Source organism: Eleginops maclovinus, chromosome 22 (genome assembly GCF_036324505.1).
Source record: "Eleginops maclovinus isolate JMC-PN-2008 ecotype Puerto Natales chromosome 22, JC_Emac_rtc_rv5, whole genome shotgun sequence".
Lineage (NCBI taxonomy): Eukaryota > Metazoa > Chordata > Actinopteri > Perciformes > Eleginopidae > Eleginops > Eleginops maclovinus.
The window spans coordinates 22,821,264-22,837,175 of record NC_086370.1 but is presented as its reverse complement, the minus strand read 5'-3'; the positions used below and the strand labels follow the sequence as shown (position 1 = coordinate 22,837,175).

General features: G+C 43.0%; 1 protein-coding gene across 1 annotated transcript in view; it reads left to right on the top strand.

The window, feature by feature from the left end:
* atrnl1a (attractin-like 1a) overlaps positions 1 to 15,912 on the top strand; it is a 192,984-nt gene that overhangs the window by 90,594 nt on the left and 86,478 nt on the right. Inside the window, 3 exon segments of the mRNA XM_063874219.1 lie at positions 493 to 587; positions 1,849 to 1,927; positions 4,199 to 4,356. Of these exon segments, the coding sequence (XP_063730289.1) occupies positions 493 to 587; positions 1,849 to 1,927; positions 4,199 to 4,356 (332 nt within the window).

The following is a 15,912-nucleotide window of genomic DNA, read 5'->3' as shown; positions in this document are numbered from 1 at the left end:
ACACACACACACACACACACACACACACACACACACACACCTGGAATATCCTGCAGGGTTAGCAGTCATGCTGATTAACTTAAAAAATATCCTCTCACCCCATTGTCCTCTCATGGCCACAGAGCTGCTGTCTCTCCCCCTTCCTCCCCCATCAGGCGGGCGAGGCAAGGTGACCCAGTGTGGCTCCTGCTGTCCGTCCAGATGTTGAATCACTGTGATCGTCGGCCATTGTCTCGCTGACAAAGAGCACTCGATAGGAGCCGCTTTCAGAACTGATTAGGGCTCTGATGGAACGTGAAGATTTAGAGCCGGCTCGTGTTCTATCGATCCGGCGTTAGCATGTCTAAGTGAATGCTGTGAGCACATATTAATAAACATTCATGAACACACGTGTGCTCATGTTGTCCTTGCTTGAGGTCTTTGAGAGAAACTCCTCCACTGTCATTTAGTCTTATTCCTCACCTCTCTCCGTCTTTGCCTCTCTGTCCCCAGACAACCTGTTGATCGATTACCAGTTCACCTTCAGTTTGCTTCAGGAAGACGACCGTCACTACACCAGCATTAACTTCATGGCTACACCTGAACAGGTAACACACGCAATCAATGGCACACAGCAGGCCATTCTTACCTACTGTATGTAACCACCATGTTTTTATGTATGATTGTTTTTTTTACTTGTATGAAATGTCCTTAATGTGTTGTAATATGTACGAAAGAGGGTTAGGGCCACCAGGGAATTTTTCCTTTAACAATTTGACCAATAGTGACTCAGTTCTTTTTTATCTCAGACTTTCTTTCAAATTCAGATTTTAAAAGATTCTTTTTTTATCCAGATTTTTTTTCCGATAGCTGATTTTTTTTCCAGAGTTCTTTTCAGAATCTGACTGTTGTCAGAAATGTGAATTTATTCAGATTCAGATTTCTGACTGTTGTGCAGAATTCTTACTTTTTTTCATAGTTGTGATTTTTTAATCTCAGAATTCTGCAATTTTCCCCAAAAAGGAGAATTATAATTTGTTTTGCTTCAGAATTCTGACTTCTTTTTCAGAACTAAAGGAAAATGTACTTTTGGTCAGATCTCGAACTTCACATGTAATCATCTTCTATGAAAGAGCTGCAGGATAAAGGTTACACTGAAGTTGCTTCTTGTTATATTCAATCTAAGCTATCAACAGTAAGTATTTCCAAATACATATGGACCAGTTTTTAATATTTATGTACGTTACTAATTGGTTTCAATAGTTTTTAAGGTTTTCTTGTGATAACTAGATGGACAGAGACATGATGAGACAAAGGCCTGGAGCAGGACATAATAAAGTTTGCCAAAAGTTGTTTCTTAAAAAAGATGTAGAAGAGTTTTTGAGGAATCTGCTGTCAACACTGAGACATCTAAATTCTGGAGATTTGTCTGACCTGTTTTTCCTCCTTGGTGCCTGAAGGTGTGTGCAGACACAACTTACAGTTGAATTTCGGGGCATCTGCAGACAAAATCAATTGAACGATACCAAAGAGGCCAATAGATTCAAAAACGCCCAAGGTGATACAAGTGGAGGCGGAGACGGAGAGGCTAAAGTTAAAAATGTGTTTGCAAAGAAATCCCCCGTTGGGCTTCGTGAACATACAGCAGAACTTTCGAAAGGTTGGGAGGAAAACAAGTTAAACTGTATATGCTGTCAGGAAGTTGTCCATCAAATTCAAATCAATACAGCAGTCCATGAAAATGAGACAGAATGAATTTATGTTGCGTTGTGTCTGAAGGCATTTGGTTTTCCTGTGTCTAACTTTAATCCACTCTTCCTCCAGCTCAGTCATCCGATCCTACGTGTGTTTTCCTCTCTTTTGTTGCAGGCAAACAAGAACCTGGACATGTCCATCAACGCCTCCAACAACTTCAACCTCAACATCACCTGGTCCTTAAGCTCCACAGGTAGAAACATATTGTTTTTGTAATAACACATCTCAGAACTGCAAAACGCCGCTGATCAGACTATTTGTTGGCTGCATTTAATACATTTTCGTCTGATTAATCTGCAAATGATTTTACTAAGCAGCCAATTCTTTAGCCCCGAAAAAGGTCAGAAAATATCCACAACCGTCTCGCACTGTGCGACTGTTCAGTTGTGTGTCTGATGAATTGTGTGTCGTAACCACTGAACGTTACCGACCTATCTAACTAGCTCACTAGCACATTTTAGTTAACTAACTCGCAATGGTCAAATTAGTGGTTTTCATAACTTAGATCAGAGGATTTTTTAACATCCTGGAGTTGACCTTTTTTTGGCAGGTAAAGGTCGATAAAGCTGAGGACGTTATGAAAAGTAACGGCAATCGCACTCTTACCGGGGAACACACAATGACTGTTCTTAGAATTAAGATTTTTTGTTAGAATTTTGAATTTTGATACATTTGGTTTTTTTCTTAACATTTTAAATTCTCACAAAAATTTAAGATTTTAACAAAAAGTCAAAGAAAACTAAAGTTGGAATTCCTCAGTTTTCTTACAAAAAGTCAGAATTATATGAAAAAAACGCAGCTTTTTTTAATCTGTTTTGGTCAGATCAAAAACATATTCTTAGATGGCCCTAATCCTCTTCCGTACATTTCTTCAGTGCAATAACGCTATTATCACATTAGTAAAGGTCCCTAAAACAAAGAATCAGGTGAATAGAACAACAGGATCAGTGTCTGGAAACACCTGTGGGGGTTTCAGAGACCTGCATGAATTATGGTTCCCTCCCTCATCTCAGTAAAGGTATTACATCCAGTGATAGAGCCAAGTGAATAAAGCACATTTAAGCCAATATTCCCTTTAAAACAGCCATTCATCTTCATAACAGGACAGTATTCTGGCATTTCATTTCCGTCTAATGAATCCTATTAAATGAAAATGTAGTTGTATTTATCGCTCTGTAAAGAAGTCTCGCAGTATCTCTTATTGTTGGCCGCAGATCTACTTCCTGTTCGCCTCCCGGGGAACCCCCCTCCTGACGAAACACATCAGAAGCTATTTAAAATGTCGGCATTAGGCTGTTTTATACATCTTCCCTTCTGATTTCAATTAAGATAAAAGCACTCTACTCTCAACACTCAATGTCTTGGGGCTTCTTCAGTTTGGGACTTTGTGTGTGAGTGTGTGTGTGAGTGTTTAATGGCCCTGATAAAGCAGGAGGTGAAATATGTTATTCACTTTGTCAGAAAAAGTCCACCATTAACACAGAACTGCTGAAGGAAACGGAAATCAGAGCACTTCAGCACTGGGGGAAATGTGAAAGCCCACTCTGAGTTACTGCCAGATGTCACCAAAACATTGTTTGTGTGAGATGAACGGCACGTCATTGACATTTAAAGAATGTATTTCCACTCCAACCCTCTTTACAAGGACGCTGACGGTGAAAGCTGCTCTGCTGATGGGTCACTCATTGTGCGGCTCTCTCCTGGCTGCAGGTTTACACTAGAGTTCAAGTTATTGCCACATGTTCAGTATTACAACAGTTCCTTTATAGCCCAACATTAACCTCCTTTAGCTTAGCGGTGGAGACGTGAAGTCATGTGACCGTGCTGTAGTTCCCTTATAGCCCAACATTAGCCTCCTTTAGCTTAGCGGTGGTGTCGTGAAGTCATGTGACCGTGCTGTAGTTTCTTTATAGCCCAACATTAGCCTCCTTTAGCTTAGCGGTGGAGACGTGAAGTCATGTGACCGTGCTGTAGTTTCTTTATAGCCCAACATTAGCCTCCTTTAGCTTAGTGGTGGTGACGTGAAGTCATGTGACCGTGCTGTAGTTTCTTATAGCCCAACATTAGCCTCCTTTAGCTTAGCGGTGGAGACGTGAAGTCATGTGACCGTGCTGTAGTTCCCTTATAGCCAACATTAGCCTCCTTTAGCTTAGTGGTGGTGTCGTGAAGTCATGTGACCGTGCTGTAGTTCCTTTATAGCCCAACATTAGCCTCCTTTAGCTTAGCGGTGGTGACGTGAAGTCATGTGACCGTGCTGTAGTTCCTTTATAGCCCAACATTAGCCTCCTTTAGCTTAGCGGTGGTGTCGTGAAGTCATGTGACCGTGCTGTAGTTCCTTTATAGCCCAACATTAGCCGCCTTTAGCTTAGCGGTGGTAGTAGCTGTAGTTCCTTTAGCAATTGTATTTATGCGTTTGTTTAAACTACTGTACTTTTTACTCAACCTGCTCTCTGTGTGTTCACAGCTGGCACCATATCAGGGGAAGAGATGCCCATCATAGCGAGGACCAACATCAAGGAGCACCGGGACAGTTTCTCCTGTGAGAAGTTCAACTTCAGACTCCACCACAACATCACCTTCTACGTCTACGTGACCAACTTCAGCTGGCCAATCAAGATCCAGGTGAGAGGCTCGTGGGAGGGGAGGATATAGAAGGTCTGGTTATGAGTAGAGAGAAGGAGAATGAAAGCATTTTAAGATTTCATGACTGTGAAAATGGCATTTATTTATCATATTCTAAAACAGAATAAAGAAGCAAATCCTCACATTAAAAAGCTGGAACTGATTAATAGTCATTAGAATTATTAATATCGATTGCAGATAAAAGGCTAAATACAGTGGGGCAAGAAAGTATTTAGTCAGCCACCAATTGTGCAAGTTCTCCCATTTAAAAAGATGAGAGAGGCCTGTAATTTTTATCAAAGGTATACCTCAACTATGAGAGACAAAATGAGAAAATAAAATCCAGGAAATCACATTGTAGGATTTTTAATGAATTTATTTTCAAATGATTGTGGAAAATAAGTATTTGGTCAATAACAAAAGTTCATCTCAATACTTTGTTATATACCCTTTGTTGGCAATGACAGAGGTCAAACGTTTTCTGTAAGTCTTCACAAGGTTTCCACACACTGTTGCTGATATTTTGGCCCATTCCTCCATGCAGATCTCCTCTAAAGCAGTGATGTTTTGGGGCTGTCGCTGGGCAACACGGACTTTCAACTCCCTCCAAAGATTTTCTCTGGGGTTGAGATCTGGAGACTGGCTAGGCCACTCCAGGACCTTGAAATGCTTCTTACGAAGCCACTCCTTCGTTGCCCTGGCGGTGTGTTTGGGATCATTGTCATGCTGAAAGACCCAGCCACGCTTCATCTTCAGTGCCCTTGCTGATGGAAGGAGGTTTTCACTCAAAATCTCACGATACATGGCCCCATTCATTCTTTCCTTTACACGGATCAGTCGTCCTGGTCCCTTTGCAGAAAAACAGCCCCAAAGCATGATGTTTCCACCCCCATGCTTCACAGTAGGTATGGTGTTCTTTGGATGCAACTCTGCATTCTTTCTCCTCCAAACACGAGGAGTTGAGTTTTTACCAAAAAGTTCTATTTTGGTTTCATCTGACCATATGACATTCTCCCAATCCTCTTCTGGATCATCCAAATGCCCTCTAGCAAACTTCAGACGGGCCTGGACATGTACTGGCTTAAGCAGGGGGACACGTCTGGAACTGCAGGATTTAAGTCCCTGGCGGCGTAGTGTGTTACTGATGGTAGCCTCTGTTACTTTGGTCCCAGCTCTCTGCAGGTCATTCACTAGGTCCCCCCGTGTGGTTCTGGGATTTTTGCTCACCGTTCTTGTGATCATTTTGACCCCACGGGGTGAGATCTTGCGTGGAGCCCCAGATCGAGGGAGATTAGCAGTGGTCTTGTATGTCTTCCATTTTCTAATAATTGCTCCCACAGTTGATTTCTTCACACCAAGCTGCTTAACTATTGCAGATTCAGTTTTCCCAGCCTGCTGCAGGTCTACAATTTTGTCTCTGGTCTCCTTTGACAGCTCTTTGGTCTTGGCCATAGTGGAGTTTGGAGTATGACTGTTTGAGGTTGTAGACAGGTGTCTTTTATACTGATAACGAGTTCAAAAAGGTGCCATTAATACAGGTAACGAGTGGAGGACAGAGGAGCCTCTTAAAGAAGAAGTTACAGGTCTGTGAGAGCCAGAAATCTTGCTTGTTTGTAGGTGACCAAATACTTATTTTACAGAGGAATTTACCAATTAATTCATTAAAAATCCTACAATGTGATTTCCTGGATTTTTTTTTCTCATTCTGTCTCTCATAGTTGAGGTATACCTATGATAAAAATTACAGGCCTCTCTCATCTTTTTAAATGGGAGAACTTGCACAATTGGTGGCTGACTAAATACTTTTTTGCCCCACTGTATACCTAGGATAACCTTTTAAATAAAGGGGCAAGCATGCAAGTCAATACAGTTAAATATAACATAGAATAAATATATTAATAATTATAATAATTATTATTAATATAATAATTATTATAATTATTAATATTATTAATATAATAATATTAATAATTATTAATATTATTATAATTATTAATAATATAATAATATTAATAATAATTATTATATTAATAATATAATAATTATTAATATTATAATATTATTAATATAATTAATATTATTATAATATTAATAATATTAATAATATTATAATATTAATAATATTATTATAATATTAATAATATTAATAATATTATAATATTAATAATTATTATTATATTATTAATAATTATTAATATTATTATATTATTAATAATATTAATAATATTAATAATTATAATAATTATTATATTTATATTATTAATAATTATAATATTATTAATAATATAATTAATATTATTATATTATAATAATATAAGAGCTGAAAACTACTTATTTGGGACATGATGATTTCTACAAAACATCTGACGCCAGGAAAGAACAATTGGTTCATTGTGTTGTCAGAAAATAAATCAAACATTGCATTTTTGATTAAGTCTTTCACAACGCTGTGTGTTAATGCTCCCTATCAGAGTTTAATTGAACGTTATTGTTTATTAATCCTGTACTCACACATAAATCTATTTTCCTTTGGGAATGATAGTTAAATAATACAACACATGTTCAGTTTGAAACTACATTGTTCAAATTTAATGCAAGAGCATGATTTGCATCCTTTGGGACAAAATGATGAGACAGACACACACTGAAACACTTAAATCCTCCCTAAAAACAGACATATTTCTTGTGAAAGCTGAAGGATTAGACATTAGACACCCAGTCAATGTTTCTGATGCGGAAATTAAGGCCTCATTTATGCTAAAGCCAAAACCACCGGACTCTAATTTACTTGCTTGCATGTATGGATGCAAGTTCCATTATCCATTACCTAAAGGGCTTTATAACTCTGTAAAAGTACAAGTATTTTTAATATAGTGCACAATCAAACTGTTTTATTTTGGTACGCACTTCTTAGAGTTGCATAGATTTGGCTCAGAATGTTAACTTGTGTTTTTGTCTCTGCAACTCCAGCCATTGATACGCAGTCAGACTGACTACTTTTTCTTAGTGGAAGCAATACGATCATTTTTAAATCAATATTGTGAATCAAATCGATGTTTATTTTTAGGTAGACGTGTATTAAGGTGCAGCAAGGCGGTCATGCAATGCATAAAGCGGTAAAGGACCTACATTTATCTCAAATCTCCTGCCGTTGAGGTGTGTGGATGAGAAAGATAAAGCGCCATCGTCTCCATAATCATCCTCAGTCTTCAGGAAACGTCTCTCCTCAGAACATATAGCCCTGACAGGACGAGGAGCATAAACTATCCTGAAACGCGTTTGGCAAATCTGCTCTCAGATTTAACGATCTGTGAGTTTTTCAATGTCTTCTCCATCAATTATGTAGCGCCGGATTAAATCTCCAGGCGGCCGCAGCCACACACACACACACACACACACACACACACACACACACACACACACACACACACACACACACACACACACACACACACACACACACTAAATATTCACGCTGCAGCCTTATGATCCATTAAATTGAAGTAGACTTTTAGCGGTGGTATTTTAAGGAGACTGTCACGCAGGGTGTGTGGTGATCGCTGATGGATGGAGTCAGGAAGCGACAGAATGGAGGAATTAGAGGAGAGTTGAGACAAGTCGGCCGGTTAACGGATGATCACACCGTCAAAATGTCCAGGGGGGAGAAAATGGAGACAGTGTGATTGACAGATGGAGGCAAAAGGACTGGAGACAGAGACATGAAGCAGAGGATGGGAGGAGAGATGGTGGAGGTTCATTTCAGTATGTAGCGTCTCTACTTTAAAGAGTCCTCTCCTGCTGATGTTCAGGTGTATATCAGTATGTAGAGTCTCTACTTTAAAGAGTCCTCTCCTGCTGATGTTCAGGTGTATATCAGTATGTAGTGTCTCTACTTTAAAGAGTCCTTTCCTGCTGATGTTCAGGTGTATATCAGTATGTAGTGTCTCTACTTTAAAGAGTCCTCTCCTGCTGATGTTCAGGTGTATATCAGTATGTAGAGTCTCTACTTTAAAGAGTCCTCTCCTGCTGATGTTCAGGTGTATATCAGTATGTAGTGTCTCTACTTTAAAGAGTCCTCTCCTGCTGATGTTCAGGTGTATATCAGTATGTAGCGTCTCTACTTTAAAGAGTCCTCTCCTGCTGATGTTCAGGTGTATATCAGTATGTAGCGTCTCTACTTTAAAGAGTCCTCTCCTGCTGATGTTCAGGTGTATATCAGTATGTAGTGTCTCTACTTTAAAGAGTCCTCTCCTGCTGATGTTCAGGTGTATATCAGTATGTAGTGTCTCTACTTTAAAGAGTCCTCTCCTGCTGATGTTCAGGTGTATATCAGTATGTAGCGTCTCCTGGGACATGTCTCCATGCTTTAATGTTCAGAAAGCTCTTTATGTTTCTCATACTGCCTGTGCTGCAGCCTCTTTTCACCCTCTGTCTGAAACCAGAGCCCATTCTGCTCTGATTGGTTAGCTGGCCGGCTCTGTTCTGATTGCTCAACAGCTTAGTGCTGTCCTGGCCCCTTAGCCTATCACGTACATGTGATGGAGCGCTAGCCAATAGCATTGCATAGTGATGTCAATTTTTTCCAGAATTAAACAAAAGAGTCCAACAAATTTCAAATAATCTAAGACTCAAAATGATCTTTTTTTTTGAAGGATTCAATTTATTCTTGATATTTAAAATATTCCAGATATAATGCACTTGATTTAAGCCCTAATTTGGAAAGATAACCCTAATCACTTTGTGTTATCGGTCGTTCAGTGTATAAATGTCAGCGTTTATTGCTCAGTGTCCTGCTCCTCGTTAAGGGTCATTTGTCCATCGATCTCTCCCGCCCTTATATACATTTCCCATTAATGCTCTATTATCAGAGCTGCTTATATCTGCCGGCTGAAAGGTGATATGATAATAACTCTGATGAGGCGTACGTCGCCGCCATGTCCGACGTGATCCCGTGTAACTAGAGGATCTGTGTCCGGTGACCTTGGTGGCTCCAGACGCCAGAGCGAGCGAGGATGAGAAATCGTCCTGAGGATTGGTAATGACCCGCTCTGATGTATTTGATCTAATAGACCTGCGTGCCACAGAGAGAAGCATCAACATGCACAGGAACACTGGAGCTTGAAGGATAAAGAGAGAGGCAGAGAGAGAGGACAAAGACTTTTTACAGCAGAACATCTCAACCACTGACCACATCTCAGAGCATCTCAAATACATATTAATGGAAGATGGTTTCAAACTCTCTTAGATACAACAGCTTAGAAGAGATTAGAAGAAACTCGCTGCAGCTTCAGAGACGACGCAGATATAGAAACACAAATCAAAACTCATGAAGAAACATCTGCAGCAGCTCTTCAACACATGCAGCATCTAGAGAACATTCAGCAGAGGAGACATGAGCAGTTTACTAAAAGCTGCAGAAACCAAACGCTGCAAGAAGCTCCAACACAACGGAGACCAGGGGACACTAAAGAGAAACGCACACCTGGAGACCAGGGGACACTAAAGAGAGACGCACACCTGGAGACCAGGGGACACTAAAGAGAGACGCACACCTGGAGACCAGGGACACTAAAGAGAGACGCACACAGCTGGAGACCAGGGGACACTAAAGAGAGACGCACACAGCTGGAGACCAGGGGACGAAAAAGAGAGACACACACAGCTGGAGACCAGGGGACACTAAAGAGAGACACACACAGCTGGAGACCAGGGGACACTAAAGAGAGACGCACACAGCTGGAGACCAGGGGACACTATAGAGAGACGCACACAGCTGGAGACCAGGGGACACTAAAGAGAGACGCACACAGCTGGAGACCAGGGGACACTAAAGAGACGCACACAGCTGGAGACCAGGGGACACTAAAGAGAGACGCACACAGCTGGAGACCAGGGGACACTAAAGAGACGCACACAGCTGGAGACCAGGGGACACTAAAGAGATGCACACACAGCTGGAGACCAGGGGACACTAAACAGAGACGCACACAGCTGGAGACCAGGGGACACTAAAGAGAGACGCACACAGCTGGAGACCAGGGGACACTAAAGAGACGCACACAGCTGGAGACCAGGGGACACTAAAGAGAGACGCACACAGCTGGAGACCAGGGGACACTAAAGAGACGCACACAGCTGGAGACCAGGGGACACTAAAGAGATGCACACAGCTGGAGACCAGGGGACACTAAAGAGAGACGCACACAGCTGGAGACCAGGGGACACTAAAGAGAGACGCACACAGCTGGAGACCAGGGGACACTAAAGAGACGCACACAGCTGGAGACCAGGGGACACTAAAGAGAGAAGCACACAGCTGGAGACCAGGGGACACTAAAGAGACGCACACAGCTGGAGACCAGGGGACACTAAAGAGAGACGCACACAGCTGAAGACCAGGGACACTAAAGAGAGACGCACACAGCTGGAGACCAGGGGACGAAAAAGAGAGACACACACAGCTGGAGACCAGGGGACACTAAAGAGAGACACACACAGCTGGAGACCAGGGGACACTAAAGAGAGACGCACACAGCTGGAGACCAGGGGACACTATAGAGAGACGCACACAGCTGGAGACCAGGGGACACTAAAGAGAGACACACACAGCTGGAGACCAGGGGACACTAAAGAGAGACGCACACAGCTGGAGACCAGGGGACACTATAGAGAGACGCACACAGCTGGAGACCAGGGGACACTAAAGAGAGACGCACACAGCTGGAGACCAGGGGACACTAAAGAGACGCACACAGCTGGAGACCAGGGGACACTAAAGAGAGACGCACACAGCTGGAGACCAGGGGACACTAAAGAGACGCACACAGCTGGAGACCAGGGGACACTAAAGAGATGCACACACAGCTGGAGACCAGGGGACACTAAACAGAGACGCACACAGCTGGAGACCAGGGGACACTAAAGAGAGACGCACACAGCTGGAGACCAGGGGACACTAAAGAGAGACGCACACAGCTGGAGACCAGGGGACACTAAAGAGACGCACACAGCTGGAGACCAGGGGACACTAAAGAGAGACGCACACAGCTGGAGACCAGGGGACACTAAAGAGACGCACACAGCTGGAGACCAGGGGACACTAAAGAGAGACGCACACAGCTGGAGACCAGGGGACACTAAAGAGACGCACACAGCTGGAGACCAGGGGACACTAAAGAGATGCACACAGCTGGAGACCAGGGGACACTAAAGAGAGACGCACACAGCTGGAGACCAGGGGACACTAAAGAGAGACGCACACAGCTGGAGACCAGGGGACACTAAAGAGAGACGCACACAGCTGGAGACCAGGGGACACTAAAGAGAGAAGCACACAGCTGGAGACCAGGGGACACTAAAGAGACGCACACAGCTGGAGACCAGGGGACACTAAAGAGAGACGCACACAGCTGAAGACCAGGGACACTAAAGAGAGACGCACACAGCTGGAGACCAGGGGACGAAAAAGAGAGACACACACAGCTGGAGACCAGGGGACACTAAAGAGAGACACACACAGCTGGAGACCAGGGGACACTAAAGAGAGACGCACACAGCTGGAGACCAGGGGACACTATAGAGAGACGCACACAGCTGGAGACCAGGGGACACTAAAGAGAGACGCACACAGCTGGAGACCAGGGGACACTAAAGAGACGCACACAGCTGGAGACCAGGGGACACTAAAGAGAGACGCACACAGCTGGAGACCAGGGGACACTAAAGAGACGCACACAGCTGGAGACCAGGGGACACTAAAGAGATGCACACACAGCTGGAGACCAGGGGACACTAAACAGAGACGCACACAGCTGGAGACCAGGGGACACTAAAGAGAGACGCACACAGCTGGAGACCAGGGGACACTAAAGAGAGACGCACACAGCTGGAGACCAGGGGACACTAAAGAGACGCACACAGCTGGAGACCAGGGGACACTAAAGAGAGACGCACACAGCTGGAGACCAGGGGACACTAAAGAGACGCACACAGCTGGAGACCAGGGGACACTAAAGAGAGACGCACACAGCTGGAGACCAGGGGACACTAAAGAGACGCACACAGCTGGAGACCAGGGGACACTAAAGAGATGCACACAGCTGGAGACCAGGGGACACTAAAGAGAGACGCACACAGCTGGAGACCAGGGGACACTAAAGAGAGACGCACACAGCTGGAGACCAGGGGACACTAAAGAGAGAAGCACACAGCTGGAGACCAGGGGACACTAAAGAGACGCACACAGCTGGAGACCAGGGGACACTAAAGAGAGACGCACACTGCTGGGTCTCTGTCTCTGTTGTTTGAAACTCACCTGAAATGTTTTCTGGTCTTATTCTAACGATGTGATCACATGACTCCTTCTGATGTCACTGCAGATCTGTAAGCTAGCTCGCTAACGTAGCTAACCTTCAGATATACTGACACACACTTCCAGCTGCAAATTTTGGGATGGCATTTACTCCTTTCCTTTTTAAAGGAAGGTTCAGTGTTTCCTAAACTCAAGGAGATTGTAAACTAAGTATTGAAGCTCCTTTCCTTTCATCTAGAGAATCCAAACTGCTCTTATCATGGCGACCACTGAGGTACTTCCGGATCATTTCCTTCAGTTAGGAAACTTCCTCAGCAAAATTGACAATTCAGCTGCAACCCTGGAGAATGGTCCTCACCTAGAAAGGATACACACATGCAGTATCTGCACACACACACACACACACACACACACAGTATCTACACACATACACACACACACACACACACACACACACACTCTGATGTGAGTGGTGACTGTCTCCCTGGCGGCGTCCTGACGTCAGCTGCAGCCGGGGCAGGTTGGGAGGCAGGACGAGGTGTGGGAATCGCTCGCTCTGCTGGAACAGATCTTGATTGGTTCTGGCACTTTGACCTTGCACCTTCGTCCTCGCTGTCATGCACCCACCATCACCATCATCATCACCACCATCACCACCATCACATTTACCAGAACGTTGCTGGTGTAAGTGTGCAGAGAGGAGAGTCTCTTTAATTAAACATCAAGTGCTAAAGATCTTCTGGACAGTCTCTCTCTAGTCTTTATTTTCTGGACTTGCTTTCATTATATCCAACATTTTGGCCAATGTTTCTACGATAATCAGAGACACTTTGATTATAACAGTATAGAAAGTCAATATCATAAAGGGAATAGTTGCAATATATAAGTCCCGATAAGTCTCAGGCAAAAATAGATCATGAGTCCGTCCTTTGTTGATTTCGATATCCTTCCTCCACAGCCGAGGACTGGCCTGGATTTATTTTCTAATCAGGACTCATGTTTTATTGATTGAGCCCACAAACATTATGGGAGCACGACCCAGTTTCTCACTCCATCTTTGTTGTTGTGAAAGAACTAACTGTTAAATTAGCCTGAAATGTAAAACTTGAGACCATAACTGTTTCTAATTTCAACATCTCAGTTTGTAATTTAGCAGAAATTGCCAAATAGCAGCCTTCTGTCTCCACTCTTGATTAGAATCGACAGCTGGAAACAGCACACTCTCTGCTGTTTTAATCCCTCATTTGTCATTTTTAAACACTTTATTGACTCCACTTCCACCTGTGTGCATCTTATGCCACTTGTTCTACATCCCAGCATGCATCACTGCCTGTAGGGCCAGCTGATTAAAAGCCTTCTATTAGAGAAGAGATGATCAGTTTTGTTGCAGGGCTGCCGTGATTGGTCGGCTGATTTGATTTGCCGCTCAGTCACTTACCTTCCTCTGTGCCTGCAGTCATTAAATAGCATGCCTCAGCTAATCAGTTATCTGACACGCACTCTAGCTCTCTCTCTCTCTCACACACCCACACACACACACACACACACACACACACACACACACACACACACACACACACACACACACTCTGATCCAACAGTATTATGTTCCATAGGGTGCATGAGATTGATGCCCATTCAGGCAGACAGGAAGCTCGCAATATCAGTGCAGATTTGGTTGTGTAGAGTTATATAATTTAAAGGTGTGTTCATGTCCAACATGAAGCGAAGCGTTGCAAAGTTGTTGTGCAGCAGAATTGCAACAAAGTCAATAAATCAGAGCACTTCTATTATATCTAATTCTAGCACAGACTCGCTGTAAAACAAATGTATGTGTGTAAACCAATGTTAGCCTAGCTTAGCATTGATTCCATTCAGGAAAGAAATGTTTTAAACATTGTGATGCAGACCTCACAAAGTCTGAACCCATGCTTTAAAACCAGCTTCATTATGCATTGTTTGTTCACCGTTTCGCCGGCCATCTTGCTAACTAGCCAAGGTTAGCAAAGTTAGCTTTCTACTTTACAAGCTAGTTAACATTTCACTATCCATTCAATTAGTTTGCTACTTAGCTAGAAAACTATCTTCTTTACAAGCTTGCTAATGTTTGCTATCCATTTTAGTTGTTAGCTTTACGTTAGCTACCTATCTATCAAGCTAGCTAGCGAATGTTAGCTGTAGTCCTATTACCAAATTGGTGGCTTTGATCATTTAAATACGATATTGAACAAGTTTGCAGAGCAGACCTGTGTCTACCTTCCTGGCACTGAAAGTTATTATAAAAACATTGTTAAGATTAGTCTTTTTTTTAACCCACAAGCTGTTTTTTTTACAGCTAGTAAATCTCACAGCTCCAAACATCTACGTGAACTCCCAAATATGCATTATTTGGATATATTAATGACATATTTGCTGTCTAAATGTTTAGTTTATGTCCTGAAAAAGTGTTATAAGTCAATAGCGGTACATTCAAAGGCTTTAAAACTGTTGTTTCGGCAAGTAAAGGTTAGCAGAAATGAAGTGAAACTAACACACAGTTCTGTAAACCATGTTGTTTATTCACTGCAGTTTGCTCCTGCTGATCCTCGCTGCAGATCGATGCACAAATGAGTTTTAAGCACCTGTTTGAGGACCTACATCTGTGAGCTCTCCTAACAAGTGCACACATATGGCAGCGCGGGGCTCATTTGCATAGCATGTAGGTGGAGGCGGCACTTGGCAACAGCTCCACTTTGGTCATTAGGTCCTCATGAATATGCAAACGCTGAGGAGGAGTGTGTGTGATAAACAGTCCAAGGAGCACTCACATGTACATTTGTTTACATGCTGGTGATAACCTGTGCCCTCAACATGATACCATTATCTAGCAGTAACACAGATACATGTGATTAATGGAGGGTGCATATATTTCACTGAGGTCATTTTACTATACATACTTTTTGGGTAAATACTGCATCCATGCTACCTGTTCTTAGCATGATTAGCTTCTCCCTGAGTGTGGATGCACGACAGCTGCAACTCAACGGCTACAAAAACAAAAAAAAACTCTCTAGAGGAAAGTTTAGAGAGGGCCCAGCTTAATGAGTTACACATATATGTAACTAATAGAAAAATAACTGGTAAGATCCAATGGGGGGTAAATAGTTAGCATGTAGCGTGATTAGATTCTCCCTGAATGCACAACAGCTTGCAACTCAAATGCTGAAACCAAACAAAACTCTCTCTACCACAATAAGGTGCCGCTT